This window comes from Fistularia commersonii, chromosome 34 (genome assembly GCF_037954325.1).
Source record: "Fistularia commersonii isolate RoL2024-O1a breed Wild chromosome 34, RoL_Fcom_v1.0, whole genome shotgun sequence".
In the NCBI taxonomy this organism is placed as follows: domain Eukaryota; kingdom Metazoa; phylum Chordata; class Actinopteri; order Syngnathiformes; family Fistulariidae; genus Fistularia; species Fistularia commersonii.
In genome coordinates this window covers 2,871,665-2,886,103 of record NC_141317.1, presented here as the reverse complement: position 1 = coordinate 2,886,103, position 14,439 = coordinate 2,871,665, and the positions used below count along the sequence as shown (strand labels likewise).

The 14,439-nt window shown below is 38.8% G+C and overlaps 1 protein-coding gene across 4 annotated transcripts in view; it reads left to right on the top strand.

The window, feature by feature from the left end:
• The window catches only part of clstn1 (calsyntenin 1), a 36,920-nt gene that overhangs the window by 10,194 nt on the left and 12,287 nt on the right, over nucleotides 1-14,439 (top strand). For 2 of the 4 annotated variants that reach the window (XM_086141606.1, XM_086141604.1), the window contains exons 2-8: nucleotides 4,667-4,789; nucleotides 8,743-8,772; nucleotides 10,216-10,411; nucleotides 11,302-11,510; nucleotides 12,371-12,520; nucleotides 12,796-12,981; nucleotides 13,086-13,334. In XM_086141606.1, coding sequence (XP_085997732.1) covers nucleotides 4,667-4,789; nucleotides 8,743-8,772; nucleotides 10,216-10,411; nucleotides 11,302-11,510; nucleotides 12,371-12,520; nucleotides 12,796-12,981; nucleotides 13,086-13,334 — 1,143 coding nt within the window. The remainder of the gene's footprint in view (nucleotides 1-4,666; nucleotides 4,790-8,742; nucleotides 8,773-10,215; nucleotides 10,412-11,301; nucleotides 11,511-12,370; nucleotides 12,521-12,795; nucleotides 12,982-13,085; nucleotides 13,335-14,439) is intronic. The other 2 variants (XM_086141607.1, XM_086141605.1) reach the window with 1 other exon arrangement.

Sequence of the window (14,439 nt, the reverse complement as noted above, 5' to 3'; positions counted from 1 at the left end):
TCATTTCTAAACTTTCTGTATCAGTAGTATTTACTAACTACTGATACAGAGAGTTTTCCCTGCTTTGGTAAGTGCAGTATTTACATTTTAGTCTAGGTAGTTGTGTCCAGGTGTTACTTGTCAGCCATAATGCAGACACCGCATTGTTACAATCAGCTTTTAATCAGCCCCAATATTTTTGATGTATTTTTGTGCTTACCTGTACGTGCTACACACATCTGCATAGTTTACTTATACAAGCGCTTGTTCATATTTCAAGTCGTTCATTCTATGTTTTGCCTGAACCGTCTCATATTCACGTTTCCACTGGTTCATGATTTGAACAAGTGGAAGTCAGAATGAATCAAAGGGTGGCAGAGGGATATTCAGGCATCACACTCCTTTTTGCAGGGATTGACTTCCTATTCTTTAGTGTATGATTTCTGTTTACAATGGCTGAGTGTAAAATTAGATTTAAGCCAAACCATCTTTTGAAGTGACACAGTCTCCAAGATGTGTTTTATGTGGAATACGTCATTAACTCATTATTAAAAAGATGTTCATTCGAGATAACGCACAAAAACACAGTTTCTCCTCTGCGTGCATGCATCAAGTGTTTTAATCCGTTTTCATGTTCAGTGGAAGTTGTTCTCCATGGTCTCCCCGAACTCCTCCCACGCCCGAATATTTGCCTCAGCAACCAACGAAGCTGCATGCCACTTGGCTTGGCGGTACCCGTCAGCTGCCTCTGGAGCACCACTAAGGTCTGACAGGACTCCTCCTTCAGTTTGATGGCACCCCTCACTGCTGGGGTCCATCAGCGGGTTCGAGGGTTGCTGCCCCACCAGGCGCCGAGCGCCTTACGGCTGCAGCTCCTTTCTGCTTCCTTGACGATGGAAGCATGGAATATGGCGCATTTGAACTCAATGTGCACCACCTTCATCGGGACGTGGTTGTAGCTCTGCCGTAGATGGGAGTTGAAACTCCTTCTGACAGGGGACTCTGCCAGAGGCTCCCAGCAGACCCTCATGTTATGTTTGGGTCTGCCAGGTCTGACTGGCATCCTCCCCCACCATCAGAGCCAGCTCACCACCAGGTGGTGATCAGCTGACAGCTTCGCCCCTCTCTTCACCCGAGTGTCCAGGATATGCGGCTGCAAGTCCGACGACACGACCACAAGGTCGATCATAGAACTGTGGCCTTAAGTGTGTTGGTGCCAAGTGTACATATGGACAGCTTTATGCTTGAACATGGCGATTGTTATGGACAATCTGTGATGAGCACAGAAGTCCAATAACAAAACACCGCTGAGGTTCAGATGGGGGGGGGGGTTCCTCCCCATCTCGCTTTTCCAAGTCGCACTGTCATTGGCCACATGAGCGTTGAAGTCTTCCAGTTGGATAAGGGGGTCCCCGGTAGGAGCGCTCTCTAGTGGCCCCTCAAGGGACCCCAAGAAGGATGGGTAACCTGAGACGTTGTTGGGTGCATAGCCACAAACAACGCTTTTCTTCGTCATGGGGGTCTTCTAGGCTGCGCTTTGTCTGGTCCCTCACCTGGGACGTGTTTGCCTTTGGTAACCCTTCAAGGGGCATAAAGCCTCCGACAACACAGCTCCCAGGATCAATGGGACGCGCTAATCCCGCTACCATGGTAAGGTGGCAGCTCAAAATATCTTCTTCAGTACAGGTTAGCTATGTTTTTTTTTTTGTTTTTTTTTTTCAGTATTTAAAAGATGTCAAGTTGGAAATGCTTGAAGGTGAACCTAATGCTTTATGATCATTCTATAAAGAATGGAAAATAACAGGACAACTACAAAATCAGCCACTATTATTAAAGTTTCTGATTTGTCAGTGTTGGTTAGTGTAAACCTGCTCAGGCTTTGGGGTATATTCACATTTTACTATTTAGTGCTGTTGATGCTAATTGACTAATTTTACAGGACAAACGTGAGATGCGCATGTGACCTGACAAATACTAACTGTGACTCTGTCAGGATAAAGCAAATTAATGTTGTAGTCTGGCCCAGCAGTGTGTCTAAAGACATGCACTTCCTTTTGTTCACGAGGCACTATGCAAAGTTGAATGTTGCCATATACTGTAAATACCAAACACATATCAATGATCTGCTTTTAAATAACAACATCTCATCAAAGATATAAAAGATGCAAATTTTAGCTAGTGGATACATTCAATTTATGGTCCTAATACAACTTATTTTTGCATTATAAAAATGGAAATAAAATTAAAGTTAGTATGAGGTGCTCAGGCGTCAGAGCAGCATGATGTCTAAGAAAATGTGGTGCAGTTTACACCTAGCTGATTTGTGGTTCCTTGAGTCTTGAGGATCAGCCAGAAAAACAACAACGATAGTTTAATGGCTAATTATTGTACACTGTGGTGTCATTATTTTCCTTTTTTGCTAGAAGCGTCGAATTCATTTCGACTGATAATGTTATCACTGAGAATGACACTAAATTATGTAATGACCCACAACCCAAGTTGTTTGCTAGCGATTTAATTTGCTGGAATTGGATTTGGCACGCTGAGATCTAATATCCCCTGAAAACATCTCCATCATGTGTTGTTTTTGTTTATCTAGCTACTGTTTGGAGCATAATTTAATTGCTGCGCAGATTGTGTTGTTGAACATTGGGACTCTTCCTATTATAGAGATGATATGTGTAGTTTTGATTCTTTCTGCAGCATGAACAGGCTGTGGATTTGATTTAATTAAGTGCATGTAGGATTTAACTGTAAACGCAAATAAAATATTTGGATCTCATTCCATCTGGATGTATTGTTGTAGTCATAACTCTTTTTAAAATTGCTGGAGAAACCGTGTTGAGACTACAGGTGAAGTAATGTGTTATACTACAAATCACTTGCCGTAATTAGTTAACTTCTTTGTTAGAAAATAATTGTAAAATAAGTTTCATATATATATATGTATATATACATATACATATATATATGTGTGTATTTATATTTGGCATGTATAAACTGTTCAACCTGTATGTATTTGGCCTAGATGCAATGTTTTCATACAAAAATAATGGTGCAGTAGTTAATCTAATTTGAACATTACATTAATGTTACAGTATATCCATCAAAGAGAAAGAAATCGCATTTATGATAACAATGATACTGTTGGATAAACCATACCATACATTGTTACATGACTTACTTTTGGATCACTTTTCACTGGAAAATTATTGTAAGATGTAATCTGTTAGGAGCGACGTTAAATATTATGAATGCACTTTATTTCCTATTTTTTCAAGTTGATTCATCTACAGTACCCTTCCACCAGAAAAGCTTCAGGCATCCTTTAACACCCAAATCTCAACCCTCTTGAGGACTGCTTGTTTAATAATTTCCTGTTTTCCTGCTCACTTTTCATGACTAATCAAATTTCTGCAGCAGAATTTTCACACCACATTAAACCATGTGAATAATGTTATATAGCCAACAGCAGCAACAAAGTATTAAGATCCATGAGATCCTATACCAATGTTTTTGTACACCAACATAACACCCATTTGTTGCCTGTTGCATTTTGCTTTGGTCCTTTCTTTCCAAAACCTAAATAAAGCCTAAATCATGCAAATATGGAAGATAGTTCCCAAAAAAGTTTGTTTCGCTTTACAGATTGCTCAGTGACCTAAAGTGAACTATTATGTAACCTGTTTCATACATTACCGTACACTGTTTATTGTGCTGTGGATTCTTAACATTACTTGTTTAAGCTACTTCAGTAGCTCATTGTTAGCTTGGAATAGCTTGAATGCATCGCCTACCCACATTGGCTGCATCATGCTGTTTGCAGTTGAAATTGATCTTAACTAGTGATTACGGGGTTTAGAGAGACCTCATGTGTGAACAACACAATTCAATAAGCTGACACGCTGTACTAATGCAGAAAATAAAAGAAAAAATAGTTCCACAGCAGATTTTATTAGCAGACAGGAGTAGGGCAAAGTGTTTTTAAATCGGTCTTAAATGGAGCATTATTTTAATGGCTGTAGCCTTAAATAATGACTACAAACAACGTTTTTCAAATTACATTTAGGATTTTACAATTAATGCTGTAAGCAACTAGAGAGAAGTTTCTGTCATGCATCAGTTCTGTTTTGTAATACAGGCCAAATATGCTACTCAGTGGAGTATTTTGCAGACAGGATGTCTCTTATTAGGAAGCCACCAAGGGCTACACAAACCGCATGACAGTATTATGGAGCCATTATCTCTCCTATCAACACATTAACTGATATGACTTGCTGTTCCATCTGTCTGAAAGGACTGCATTTTGAATTTATTTTGGTTTCAGTCATGTAAACATTGAACAACTGGTAAAGTGTCAGTTCATTAGTAGAGAATGATGTTCAATTGAATATCTAAATGTACACTAGCTGATGTAGTTCCATCTTTTTAATCTTTATTTTATTTAATGACTGTTCTGAGTCATTTGGATTTTTATATGTAGGCTTATATGCTGACTTAAGTTCACTGTTAAAGCTGCTTTTCTCTGCAAGAAAGATTCAGAAGAAAGATTTGAGAAATATGCACAACATTTTACTTCTTTTTTTTAAACTACAATGGAAACTACAAGAAACACAAATTTAGGGGAAATCATATGCATAGATGTTTTTCTATACATTCACTAATCTACCCTTTCTGTTCCTCACAGTCAATAAGCACAAGCCGTGGATTGAGACAACTTACCATGGGATCGTGACGGAAAATGATGACAAAGTTCTTCTGGACCCTCCTCTAATTGTACTGGACAAAGATGCACCCCTACGTTATGCAGGTGAGCAAGGCAAATTCATGCTGGTGCTATTTCTAGAGGCTTCACTTTTCAGTGAATAGATCTTCAGTTCTGACTAAATAAACAACAGAACAGGCTACTGACAAGGAAACTTCAAACTTTAATGTTGTGTTCATGGACGTGGAAAAGCAAGTGTGAAAAATGCGGTCTCACCTAAGATTATTTTCAATCCTAGTTTAAAACCAATCAGTATATTATGTGATATTTAAAGTGATATTAATGTATACCAGAGACAGTAATGAAGAAAGAGACAAGAAGATAGGTACTGTGCCCATTGTTTAGGAATTGCTGAATGTATTACATGCATTGCTGGTTCAGAATTCTTTAGGTTAGAATGCTACTGAATAAGACGTATTTTACCTAGAAACCTTTGGTTTTTATTAAAACAGTGCATATCGCTAACAGCACTGTCACTGTATTTTAATCATGATAATATACTCAACCTTTTGTAATTGAGGGTTGACCCCCCAGTGAAGTAATTATCCCCCCAACAGTTATGCTATATATTTTATATATATATATATATATATTTCATATATAATAATCCTTGAAATTTACAGAAAGCCATAAAATCTAAAATCAAGTCAGGCAAATTATATATTCAAAGATAGCCTTGCTTTTTAAACCAATTACTGATAATTACAAGAATTTGTATGAGTTTGATATAACTATTATAATACTTGTGGTACTGTGTATTGTATGTCTATGAAGGTGTGATTATTGTACCATTCAGGGCATCATGCCTGTTCCATGTAAAGGTTATTTTTATTGGTCTTTGATAGTCTGTCATGTTGCTGTTGTCTACGGTTGTGTCAGACTAGATAACTCGCACACATGCCATCTTTAATCCACATGACTGTTGGTCAAACTCAAAGACTTTTACGGTCTAATAGCACAATTTTCCTGCAATATATGTCCACTCCTTTATTGGGGTTGATCATCAATTCAGGATTAAAGTTCAGCGGGTCAGTGTTACTACTATTTCCTAGAGTGTTGAGTATAAGGATGACAATCTCATTTACTTAGTGGAGCCTCACAGGTCAATGCTTTATCACTGATTGGGCCACATTTACTTTTTACCCATTTTTGACAATGTTTTTTGAGTTTAATCATTCCTCTTAAATATATCCCTGTAACTATTTCACAGATAATGTTTCAATGTACCGTTTCACTGTTAGAACTAGTTTAAGGATCTTACCGTTGGTGTTCATGAGGTGCAGCTGATGAGCTTTCTTACCATCATCGTGTGTTTCAGGAAGACCCTGTCCAATTGTTTAACAATTTAGAAAAATGTTTTAGGAGAATTGCTTTTAAATCTAGCAGTCTCTCAATATTTTGATTAAATTATATTTTATTACATGTAATATTACAGCAATGTTGCGGATTTTTGAAAGCACCCTTTGGCCCAGAAGCCTGATATCACCTGGCGAAACTGCCAGGGCAAATTTGCATGGCCTTTGTTCATGCCTGATTTCCAAGGGGCATAAAATAACAATGATAATTTGCTTGACCAACAAGTGTTCACAATAAAGGAACACATGATGACCCAAACATTTTAGCGATGGAAAGCAAAACGGGATGACAGCACAGAGAACTGGGAAGGGATGAAGCATTTAGCCTCTGAGATAAGAAAACAGACTTAATACTTCTCACAAATACCATCAAAAATGCACTCAACACAATTTGTCTTATCAAAAGAGCAGCAGCTTCCTGGAGTTGTAAAAATGCCTCCAGAAATTCCCGATGCCACCTTGGATATCTCTGTTACTCACTAGCTATTGACCAGTCCCTATATGAAGAGGGAGAAAAAAAGCTTATTATCAATGTGGTATATGAAAATCATTTGAAATCAGGCTGCTGGGGAGGAACAGAAGAATTTGAAGATTGAAATTAAATCTGAGCAGATTGGCCTAGTTGCTGGGCTATGGCCCAGGGTTTTGCTGGGAATAGTTTCCTGTCCCATTTAGGATGGCATTGCCACATAGATGTGAGTCCTAAAGATCTGACTTTGAAAAACCAATCGCTGTTGCCTACAGTCTAAACAAGGCCTAATTCTCCAATAGGCCCAGTTGATATTCAGATCAAAATAGTCTTTCATGAATGTGCCGGTCGGAAAAGCTCCGGGGGTTGATAATCACATCAGGATTGACTCTGGCCTGGATTCAAAGCATCACACCACTGGAAATAATTTCCCACCATTTCACGTTACGAGTTGTGTGATCTTCTCCCTCACACTCAGTGTTCTCACCCCACTTGATGATCGTTTTGATCTCAGATTTCATATATGAGATTTAGCAAGTAAGGCAATGCCCTTCACGAGTTACTCAGAGGAGATGCCAATTGTAATTTACTCACAAGGTGGTTGAAATAGTGATGTTTCTGACTACTGAATGGAACTGTACTATTTCTAAGGTGGATAACTTCAGCAAAATCAACAATTATGTCTGAAGGTTTGTCCCTCCTTGCCCATCATGGTTTTCTCCTATTTCAGTAAAGAAATGTACAGTTTTATCCTCCAACTCGTTCAGCTGGGGCTCCCTTTGCAGTGAGTAGCAATGTACAAATAGACCATTTGCCCCGACGAACTGCTTTGCTGGGGACAGAGTCTGTAATCTGGCTTCACGTGGCAGCAGGGGTGACCAGCTGTGTCATGCTATCCCCGTTTTAGTCAACCCATCTTTGCCAACAAAAACAAAACCGTAAAGGCCAGGGAAGCTTAGTCTGCCTGGACAGATAAATATGAAAGGTTGATGTTTAGCACAAATGAAGATTGATGCATGTTTATATGAGTCAATTAGATATTTTTTTCAAAAAACAAGCTCTAAGTTGCAGTCGAAAGCAAGTGTTTAAATTTGTTGCATTTTTATATATCTGTTGCAGCTCAAACTGCTGAGATCTAAGCCCGTGAAACCTCAAACCCTGAAAATAATATTGCCTTACTTAAGGGGATGAAAGAACCTTTTTTCTTTATTAACAGCTATTTATTTAAAACACAATGAGTTGTTGATGGGTTATCAGAATTATAATTAGTCCAATGAAAAAAATTCTTTATAATTGTAGTTGAACATGATGCACTCAAAATAAACAGTGAGATGTCAACTGTGGGTCAAGTTTTAACACATTAAGAGGCTGCACTCAGCCTGATGGCTGACCTCACTTTCGCAGAGTGACTGAAATGCTGAGGAATTCCAAAGGCTGTAGTTTGAGCTGATCATTAGATGCCCACTGCTCCCACTGCATGACTGCCACTGAGCAGCAGCCCCTAATGTGAAATCTATTTCTAATTGTTTAGTAAGTAAAGACAAAATGAGCAAGCGTAATCTCCTGGCAGCCTTGACACAGCTTTACAACAGTCAGCAAAGCAAAAAGACAGGATGGAGGGAATTGAAACACATACAAGATGTTGATTCACATGCGACTCGTATCATGTTTGTTTGTTTGTTTTCTTTCTTTCTTTCTTTTTAATGTATGTATACATATATATATATATTTGGAAAAACTAATTTGCACCAGGCTATCAACAAGTTACAGACATGGCAGATGCACACTGGATTATGACCAAAAATGTTGTCTGCAATTATGAGACAAAAATTAAATGTTTGCTAAATCTGCAGAATTCCAATATTGGTTTTACAATCTTCCAAACAACACAGAACAAGGAATTAAGAGACCTTAAAGAAGATTACTGGCAAGGTGGCTGAGAATTCCTTATGTCTGCTAAAGTCATGGAGTTATCCTTAAAAGCTACTGAGAAGAACCTCCATTCACCTTATGAAAGTAGCACCAGTAATTGTATGACTAAGGAGTGCCAGAGCAGACAAAAGTGTGAAACAAAAGTGCGACAATGTGTTCCCCTCCTGTCCCATGTCCTGTTTCTCTGCGTCTCTAACTCGTCTTAAACTGATCTGGGTTTATCTTTTCTCCCCTCCTTGTAGAGAGTTTTGAGGTGACCCTCACTGAAGAAGGTGATCTTGGGCTCTTTCCTCTGCCTTGTGCTGAGTTTTTTTTCTATTAACCCACTAACACATAACAGCATCCACACTTTTACACAGAAACTCCTGCCATGCTCTGTAATCCCATTTGATTTTCTCAACTTTTATGTTTTTCTCACCCTGAATTTTTTGCAGTTCCAACAGCTGGATGAAAAGTGTGATGTGGGGCTGACTATTCTTAGAAATATCTGTGCATGAGACATCCATTGCAGTTTGCAGACCCTAACAGTTTTTCCGCTATCACTAGGACTCAGCTGCCTAAACAGAGGAGTTCACTCTGCTGCAGTTTAGTCAAATTCCATCCTTCAAAGAAAATCTATTCAATTGAAACATAGAATCCAAAATGACCATATATTACAATTGGAGAGGAAGAAAATGCTGGATTTGGTATATTAAAGCGTGTGAATGGGTTAAGGGCATGGACCTTTTTCATGATGCCCCCATGCAAACTAAAATCAGGTCTGCGTCGGTTCAGTGACTCCTGTGGACCTTTCTGACATTTATGTCATCAAATGAAAGCTGGTGAGATTGTTAACTAATGCAAACTCTCTGCTGTTGTTGCATCTTTACCTCAGTGGATTTCTTGAGTTTATTCTCCACCACTAATCTTTACCATTAGCATGGCTGCAGTCGTCACTTGATGTGGATGTCAAGCAAGTTGATATTTCTAACCCCAGGTCTCATCCAGTACGTTTTTATTTGAATATTGCTATTGTACTTAGCTCTCTATTATTTTATTTTTTTATTTGGAATCATTTTGCTTTAGGCTAAATTACACAGGACGACTTGATATAAATGTTAAATATATATGTATATTAGTGGCATTTGTGAGACTTTATTTCCTTCACAGATTTTTGAAGATTCAGTGACTTATTTGGTGCTCATTCAATGTATTGCAACTCTCAGTAAATAATTTTGATATTTTTTTCAGTTATTTATGGTTATTATTATTTCCCTCATACAAGGCTGTAATTTTTAGTCATTACAAAATATAAATGATCCTAAGTGCAAATACAGCTCTATTTTCTCCTTATTTTTTGGGCTTGGTTTCATGGCTTTGATTAAGATATAAGTACTCCTGTGAAATGCCTGTCCATATCTTTTCTGCCTGCATGACTGGATGCAATGTTTTCAAGTGGCTTGGATAAGACACAAGTTTCTATACGATATTATGTTCACCCCCCCACCCCACTCCCCAAGAATGACAGTGCTTTTGGGCTTCCTCCACAGACACCACCCATCCCAAACTTCAACTCCCTAGCTCCCAAAACCTGTGGCTAATTTTTTGTTGTTTTTTTTTTTTTTGCGTGAATGTATGGTTTCGTTACTCTGAATTTTATTTATTTGTAAGTTGAAATTTCATATCAATGATTTGTTTATCTAAGCAGACTCTCTTTTGGCTCTTGACGTGTTCAGGTGAGATTTGCGGCTTCAGGATCCATGGACAGAACGTCCCCTTTGAGGCAGTGGTCCTGGATAAGTCCACTGGTGAGGGGGTCATCCGGGCCAAGGAAAAGTTGGACTGTGAGCTGCAGAAGGAGCACACGTTCACTATTCAAGCCTATGACTGTGGAGAGGGTCCTGATGGTGCCAACATGAAGAAATCCCACAAGTAAGTCAACACTGCACACCTTAAACTAGGAGTGATAAGATGTGATATACCATCAGGATACTTGACACATGATCATGGTATTGTCATAATATAGGTATTCTGGGATAATCAATATTTTGCCATCAAAGTGTTCCTTGTATTATAGCATGTAACAATCACGTCTCAACCTGATTCAGATCTTGAGTTATTGTTGTTGTTGGCTGGGTCTCAATTGAAGTACTACGGCCCACTTAGATGTCTGAGAAGATGATTACATTAGCAGAAAAAAGGATTAAGTTGCATGATATGTATTATAAATTGATGTTAGCCAATTACCCAGATTCTTGAAAATGAATCAAGAGAACAATTTTTTGGCCTTCTCTTAGCTTAATGTTCAGCTTCCTAACTCCCACCATGCCCTGAAGTCCAGCTTTTGTTGAAACACCTATAGTCAAAGCTTTCTGGGCCTCTCATTTCCTGTCCCTTTTGCATTAAAACCCAAGGCAAGCACTGATTTGATCTAATATGTTTTGGTGTATTTCCTGTACTTTCATGCTCCATTGCTGATGATTTTGCTTATCTATGTAAAGGTACTAGGTAGCCTTCATGCACTGTTTGTCACAGCTATTACCGCTACAGAGGTCTGTGTAGGTATATGGGTGAAACCACAATTACTGACCTCCTGTTGTTTTCAGAAAATAGTTTTACACACGTCCCCCTTTACTCAATTTATTTGCTATGCGCTTCCCCTCGCCTATGAGCTCCTGTCAACTCCTCTGGGCCTCAGTGTTTGAAAACCTCTTCCCTTAGGACACAATGGAATTCTGTCCAGTGATATGTTGTGTTGCTGCTTTGTTTGTATTTGAAATTTCATCTAACAATTTATCCTCAAATGAATTTGTCCCTATCAGGGCCACAGTGCACATTCAAGTGAATGACCTCAACGAATACTCACCAGTGTTCAAAGAGAAGTCCTATAAAGCCACTGTCATTGAAGGAAAAAAGTATGATAGCATCTTGAAGGTGGAGGCTGTGGATGCCGATTGTTCTTTCCAGTTCAGCCAAATTTGCAACTACGAGATTGTGACCCCTGACGTGCCCTTCACTATCGACAAAGATGGTAAGGACCTTCACCAAGCAGCTTTGTCTCAGCACCCATCTGGAGAAGAGCCACACTGTTATTGACATGTGTGCTGCTATCTAATTAACTGTCTAACTATGTATGCAAACCGTGTTACTGCAAGCCTGTCAGCTATTTAGCTTTAAAAACTGGGATTATTCATACAGTGATTGTCTCTTGTGAGTATGGTATGAAATGATATGAAATAAATCTTAGATGACTCTGATGATATGACATCTGGCAGTGATCAGAAATAAATTTGAGCTCCTGATGATGTGAGGACAATGTGAGGGTGCTTAATGGAGGGATTTGGGCATCCTTATGCCACTAAGATCCATATTCCTCTCATGACTTGATGGTTTGAGGTCCTTTTACGCTATAATTTTATTTCTTTCCTAAGTAGACTTCTTTTCCACTTATCTCTCAAATAATTCAATGTTTACTTCCTTAATTTGCATCTAACTCTTGATTTATGTTGCATAGTGGTTGGTGGATTGATTAAGTTGTAGTGGGTGCTTAACTGACAGCTTATTATTATTGTTGCTGTTAAATATGAAAAAAATCTTTTCCCTCCCTTGACTGGCAGTCTTTTACATAAATGCTAGCTATGCTGGCTATGCTAGCTAAGAAGGAAGTTATATCAGTCAAAATTTAACCTCATTGTCAAATTACTTTTGGCCTTTTGTGTGTACATTTCCCTTAGTCCACTGTTAAATGTGGGGCATGTAATGCATTTTCCATTCCAAATGTAAATGTTTATTCAATACATGTTTTCTAAGTTGTTTTCTATTTTTGTTGTTGTTTTTTCAATGGAAATTCCAAGAAATCCAAACTCATTCTGATTTTTCCTGCTTAATTAGGCTTCATCAAGAACACAGAGAAACTGAATTATGGCAAAGAGCACATGTATAAACTGACTGTGACAGCCTATGACTGTGGAAAGAACCGGGCATCTGAGGACGTTTTGGTCAAGATCAGTGTCAAGCCCACTTGCAAACCCAGCTGGCAAGGTATTTGAGCTCTACTATGGATGCTGTAGTTTACTGTCAATCCCTGTATAAATGTGTTGAACCAAATCTATTCACTGGCTGACTTCAAGCATACTGCCTATCAAAAAGTTACTTCACTAATCCTTAAATAATCATGTGTTTTCACATTTAAAAGAGCTGACATGCTTTTTTTAAGTGTAATTACTATTGATGGACTGCTTTGACTGCTGACCTGTAATCTGTGCTGTGTTGAAGGACATCCTTTTCATTTTTCTGTCATTTCCCCTCTCTCCCAGGGTTCAATAAGAGGATTGAATATGAACCTGGCACAGGCAGCCTGGCACTTTTCCCCAGCATCCACTTGGAGACCTGCGATGAGCCAATTACCTCTATCCAGGCCAGTGTTGAACTAGAAACCAATCATATTGGAAAGGGATGTGACCGTGACACCTACTCTGAAAAGTCTCTGCACAAACTCTGTGGTTAGTAACTGCTTTGGTTTCCTAATATAGTGGGGAACTTCACTGGAAAATAGCTCGGGGTTTGAATTTTATTTTCTATCCTCTTTTCTTTTGATGATTTTTAGGAGCTAGCTCTGGCACCGTTGAGCTCCTGCCTGCCCCCAGCAGCTCCTCCAACTGGACAGTTGGACTACCCACTGACAATGGACATGACAGCGACCAGGTGTTTGAGTTCAACGGCACACAGGCAATCAAAGTTCCTGACGGCATGGTGAGCACCAGCCTGAAAGAACCCTTCACCATCTCTGTCTGGATGAGACATGGCCCGGGCGCCCATGAAAAGGAAACCATTCTCTGCAACTCTGACAAGACAGGTAAAGACTACAGAGAGAGGTACAGTCATTTCATGGAGCCCAGAGCGGTCCTTGATCCTGCCTTATTTTGAATTCGAGTTGGTTTGTGTGCCCATGAAGGCAAAGCTGTTATGCTTGAAACCATGATTTAATATTCTAATGTATATATTTCCATAAAGGAGCTGCCAAGTCAATAAAATATAGGTATAGATTTGCATTGACCTTTGTGGCATTTTTACACATCATTGATTATGATAATATATTCAAAGGTAGATGAGCATATTGTGTCTAAAATTGTACATTTTGATTTTTTTTTTAAGATCCAAGTTTTTAAATTAGAGGGTTAAATTCAACTTGAATGCACATGTTTATACAGTCAAACAATGAATATGCTGTTTGACAAAATCAGTAAACTAACACAGATACACTCTCACTAAAACCTATAGAGTCACAGGCCGACTAGATAAAGCTATTGTCGATTGTATACATCCACTTAGTGTTGGGAGATTTCAGTACCCATATTGCATTTAAATACAATCGAAATTTGCACTTTCTGGGCATATTAAAGGAATCCGCGTTGTCACATATTGAGTCTCAGAAAATATTCCTCAACTCGGGTTCAGGTTATAGTTAGCAATAATGTTTATTTTGCTGTCACAAAGAAGCCTCATTGTTTGAGATCCCCTTCTGACCTCTTCTAGACCTTGCTCACCTTTCCATTTTCATCACCAGTTGTAAATTTTAAAGAGGTACTTGATCTCATTGACTGTAAAGTCTCTGCTGTGGCTGGAGAGGGGGAGACAGTTCATCAACCTCTGTCTCAGTGCTTATATAAAGGGGATTACATCAGAATGGCTGTGGCCTGGACAGGAAGCTCCTATACCCATGATCTCAGCACCATTAATGGCCTCTGCTCAATGCACTGTGCTTTACAGACACATTCATATCTCAGGTTTGGTCCCAGTTTTCAGTTCTTAATTGTGTAGATAACATATTAATCATGAACTATTGGCACCAGAAAAAAGATGCACATATAGAAGAAAAAGTAAACCATGCACAGAGATTGTTTTACATGTCAAATAATAACTATCTAAATGTAAAGTGAAGTGTCCTCATGGCCAAGAAT